We start from the raw sequence: 5,212 nt of genomic DNA, 5'->3' as shown, positions 1-5,212 counted from the left end.
TGGAAGATGAGTACCATTTGATTAAAAACCTGTAAAAGAGATAGATTAGTAAGAAATACATGAGACAAAACTGAAAAATTCATATAAAGTTTGGTGTTTTCAAGTCAAAGAGATTAGAGAGAGGTTGGAGAGTTTTAGAATGATGAACATTACATTTTTGTTGCAGCCATTTGAGAGGAGGAGAGAGAATGTGTAAATTTTTCTTTATATAGGGAGACAAAAAATCCAATTAGGTTAAATATTTTTGACTCAGACGACTGAAATGTAAGTCGTCCGAGTAAATTATTCAACAGACGACTAAAATATACGTCGTCCGAGTAAATTATTCAACAGACGACTAAAATATACGTCGTCCGAGTAAATTATTCAACAGACGACTAAAATATACGTCGTCCGAGTAAATTATTCAACAGACGACTAAAATATACGTCGTCCGAGTAAATTATTCAACAGACGACTAAAATATACGTCGTCCGAGTAAATTATTCAACAGACGACTAAAATATACGTCGTCCGAGTAAATTATTCAACAGACGACTAAAATATACGTCGTCCGAGTAAATTATTCAACAGACGACTAAAATATACGTCGTCCGAGTAAATTATTCAACAGACGACTAAAATATACGTCGTCCGAGTAAATTATTCAACAGACGACTAAAATATACGTCGTCCGAGTAAATTATTCAACAGACGACTAAAATATACGTCGTCCGAGTAAATTATTCAACAGACGACTAAAATATACGTCGTCCGAGTAAATTATTCAACAGACGACTAAAATATACGTCGTCCGAGTAAATTATTCAACAGACGACTAAAATATACGTCGTCCGAGTAAATTATTCAACAGACGACTAAAATATACGTCGTCCGAGTAAATTATTCAACAGACGACTAAAATATACGTCGTCCGAGTAAATTATTCAACAGACGACTGAAATATAAGTCGTCCACACCCTAAACATAACCCCTAAACTTAATTATCTAGTTAAAGACTTCATAAAATCAAATCAAACTTGAAAAGTGTTTACTATACACATAAATAAACACATATAGGTGAAAACTAATTTTTGAAAAAAACATTTTAGTTTTCTAAAATCTAACCCTAACAATACATACAATACTACAACATATGTTTGCCAAACTCCTAAACCAAAGTATTTCATGATTCACTACTTCCACTCATCTATCTTCAAAACAAATCAATTTTATCATATCTTAATTTATATCACTTAAAACTGTTTATAATTACTTGATTTTTATTTTTCACGCATCAAAATATTTTTTTACAAGATTTATAAATTATTTTTAAAATAAACCGGTACCAGACGACTTACACTTCAGTCGTCCAGACGACTTCCAACATCTCAGACGACTCAAACGATTTACTAGGGCTATATTCGTAAAAATGGCTTCTGTTTTTTTGTTTGGTCACAAGGGGCTGAGCTGTAATTTCACTAGGCTTTTAGGTTAGTTTTGCATTTGATTCAAGTTTGGGTATAAGTTTGGGGTCAAAATCAAGTTGTGGGTTAGTTTTGGGAAAAACCCCTTCATTTTTTTGGATTTTTCTCTGCAAATTTGTGTACTGGAAAGAGGTGAGTTTGCTTTTAACAAAAGCCATACATTTTTATAGTTTGTTTGAAGATAGGTATTTATTTCGATTGATATCTTTTATTACCTCATGTTTATGAACTTGTTATTGTTGGTTCTTGAAATGAAACCTCTAGTTGGTTATGATTAGCTCTTAGAGTCGTTTCTACTTTTTCTCTATGTTATTAGATTCATATTTTTTAACTCATCGTAATCACATTGTTATGATACACTAGATGTATTTGATTAGTGATAGTTTCCTACGTTGAGTGGTTCACATTCATGCAACGTGAATCAAGTGCCTAGTATATTTCATATCTCATAAACTAATCTAATAATTGTCAGTATCTACAATGTCCACAGCCTAGTAAATAAGAATATTCATAACACACTAGCCAGCTAAAATAGTACTTACCAATTTTTTACTTTTCATTAAATATCCAAGGCTCATGAGAAATTACAATATCTGTGGCTTTCTTCTTACTCAAGTCGCCATATTTCTTCATGGACCACCTATGTCCAGCTAATCGCCACGGGACTGGCCACCACGTGTTTCCCATCTGACCATTCAATGCTCCCGAAGCTGTTAGACCTTGGCGCCATGGATGAGACAACGGTAAACGTAACCGAGTACGATTTCTTCTCGTTCACTTTTTTGAAATTCAAAACCGCCGGTTCAACCGAAATCTTGACTGCTGCTGTCTCAGAGATTACTTTAACCGTGTACGAACCAGCTCCTCCCACGTTTGTGACCGTGCGTGTGTACTTGTACGTGCCGGATCCTTTGACGTTAACGGCGAACGATGGATAGTTTAGATCAGCGGCGGGGTGCGTTTTTCTTGGACAAGTGTAATTGCCTCTCGATATGATTGTGATCAGCGACAAATTGTAATTCGATGCGCAGAGGAAATCTATATAATCCTCCGTCGTTAGATCGTAGATGAGTCCTGGATTGACGGCGGCCGTGGGCGACACGTGTCCTGCACCGTGCTCGAACGGTGTTGAAGGTTTTCCCGTCGCGACGTCGAGGATCGGTTTGCCGTCTTTGTAGGTATTGTAAGCGGTGGTCATGAGAGCCGATCGAATTGCCGCGGGGCTCCATTCCGGATGCACAGACTTGAGGAGAGCCGCTAAACCGCTCACGTGAGGGCAAGACATGGACGTTCCCGAGTTGATGTTGAATTCCACGCGACGAGTATCGGAAGTGGTTCCGAGTCCACTGGGACCCAGAGCTCCGGTCCATGCGGCGAGGATATTGACTCCAGGAGCTATCAAATCCGGTTTGAGAATGTTTGGCGTTATCGTATTAGGTCCCCGCGAGCTAAACGCGGCAACCATCGGAGATGGCCGGACGTTCACGACCGTTCCTCTGATCAAAATGGAAGCGGTGGGATTCGGATCGGTCAAGACGTAGCGACGGATAATGTCACCGGCTTTCTGTCCCACGGCGGTCACAGGTAACACATGAGCATCCGCCAGAACTTCTTCTCCGCTCCCTGCTGCATTTGCCAGAATCATTCCGAGTCCACCGGCAGCTTTCACCACCTCCCCTTTCTCAGTCCTTACACTGTCATCTTTGATGCACATCACGATCTTCCCCTTTACCTTCTCAGGATTTAGTGTTCCGCGGCTACAATAATTTCCATAAACAAACGGCAACAATTTAGCGGGAAGAGCATTTCCATTGAACAACGAAACTCCAGTATAGTTCTTTCCGTTGCCGAGGATCACAACCCCGGGAAACTCACGGTCAATACTACTAGCACCAACAGTAGTAATCCAGGGAGCTGCGTTTGATAAGCTGGATGGGCTGGGACCATCATTACCAGCAGAGCAGGAAACAAAGATCCCTCTTTCCATGGCCGAGAATGCACCCATGGAAATTTCGCCTGTATAACTTGTCGATTTACCACCGATAGATAATGACATAATGTGGACATTATCTTCGATGGCTTTATCCATTCCAGCTAAAATATCTGAGCTCACGCAAGCACTTTTCCAACAAACTTTGTAAACAGACACTCGGACGCGATGAGCCATCCCACTAGCTGTCCCACTAGCAAAGCCTAAATAATTAGCTCCTTTCACGACGTTTCCAGCCGCGGTTGACGCCGTGTGTGTTCCATGACCGAAGTCGTCTCTCGGCGATTTCGACTCGTCGGCTTGGTTGATTTTTCCATAATCTCTTTCGTAACCGTCAGAGAAGAATCTAGCTCCGATTAGTTTGCGGTTACACAGCGAAGCGGTGAAGTTAGTCCCAGCCTGGCATTCGCCTTTCCATGTAGATGGAATTGGACCGTATCCTTCATCAGAGAAGCTTTTGCTCTCTGGCCAAATACCGGTGTCCAGAACTCCTATGACGATGTCGCTTGAGGCGCCGGTTTCGGGGAATAGTCCTGCGTTTTGTCCGTCGAGACCAAGGAATAGTGGAGTTCGAGTGGTGTGTAACTCGTACTTCTGCTCTTGTTGAACCGAGATGACACCAGGTTGGGTCATGAGTGAGTCGGCTTCTCCGGGAGTAAGCCGAGTGGCGAATCCATGAATCGCATTGTTGTAGGTGTAGATCATTTCAGCGGATTCTGAGACTGAGCGGAGTGAGGAATCGTACCAGAGAGAGTGGTGGTCGAAGCTCGAGGGCATCTGACATTTCGCCATGTGAACAATGTAAGTAGCTTGTTGAGCTCCATCGGAGGCGTGAAAAGAACTCAGATTAAGAAGAACGATAAAGAAGAAGAGAGCGGTGGAGGAGAGAAAAGACATGTTTTATAATTTGTGCGGAAAATGTTAAAGACGCGAGAGAGATTATATAGAGTATAAAAAGAGAGTGAGGAGATACTGGACAAGTGTGTTTTTTTTTTAAAAAAAAAAAAGAGATAATGGGCAACTAGACTCCTGTCCACTATTCTGCTTCGAAAGTGATTAATTTTGTTTTTACGTAAATTCTAATCTCTGTAGACTTCTGCTCACCAAGACAAAAAATAAAGACTTTTGTTCGCATAATTTTTACCTATGTTCAACTTGAAATAATATTTATCCAATTACACTAATTACTATACTCTAGTATTATCTCGAGATTATAATCTTGAGATTGTGTGTTTCCGATTAGTATTAACGTTTTTAATCCTCATATTTACTGTGACTTGTTTTAGACTATAAAGACGGTTTATAGGTTTGATAGTATCATGGGGGATCGAGAAAACCATAATGACGTTCAAAAACTTTTAACACTAAAGTGAATATAGCCTCTTAGTTCATATCTCTAGAAGATTATTTGGTGGTGTGTACAGTGTACTAATGCAAAATTCAAAATTTTGAGTATATTTTGTTTGTATGTTACAGTGGTTTTCCACACACACATTTTGATTTCTCTCTCAATTTATTTCGTAAATTTTAATGTTTGTAGACTTCTGTTCACCAAGGACAAAAGATAAAGACTTTTGTTCTCATAAGTTTACTATGTTCGACATGAAATAATTATCCAGTTACACTGATTAATGATTACTATACTAGATATACTGACTGTGATTTGTTTGAGACTATAAAGATGGTTTATAGGTGACTGTTAAGTGTGAACACAAGTTTACCTTCTGGAATCTAGCCAGAAAAGTTTTACCTTATA

At 39.6% G+C, this 5,212-nt stretch overlaps 1 protein-coding gene across 1 annotated transcript; it reads right to left on the bottom strand.

The window, feature by feature from the left end:
• Positions 1-1,961: 1,961 nt before the first annotated feature.
• On the bottom strand, positions 1,962-4,384 carry LOC106318638 (subtilisin-like protease SBT1.7). Its single transcript, XM_013756698.1, has one exon. The coding sequence runs from the start codon at positions 4,351-4,353 to the stop codon at positions 2,107-2,109; it is 2,247 nt and encodes a 748-aa protein (XP_013612152.1). The 5' UTR covers positions 4,354-4,384; the 3' UTR covers positions 1,962-2,106.
• Positions 4,385-5,212: the final 828 nt, after the last annotated feature.

The sequence above is a fragment of the Brassica oleracea genome, chromosome C9 (genome assembly GCF_000695525.1).
Source record: "Brassica oleracea var. oleracea cultivar TO1000 chromosome C9, BOL, whole genome shotgun sequence".
Taxonomy (NCBI): Eukaryota; Viridiplantae; Streptophyta; class Magnoliopsida; order Brassicales; family Brassicaceae; genus Brassica; species Brassica oleracea.
The sequence above is the reverse complement of the archived record's forward strand: the minus strand, read 5'-3'. Positions and strand labels throughout refer to the sequence as shown.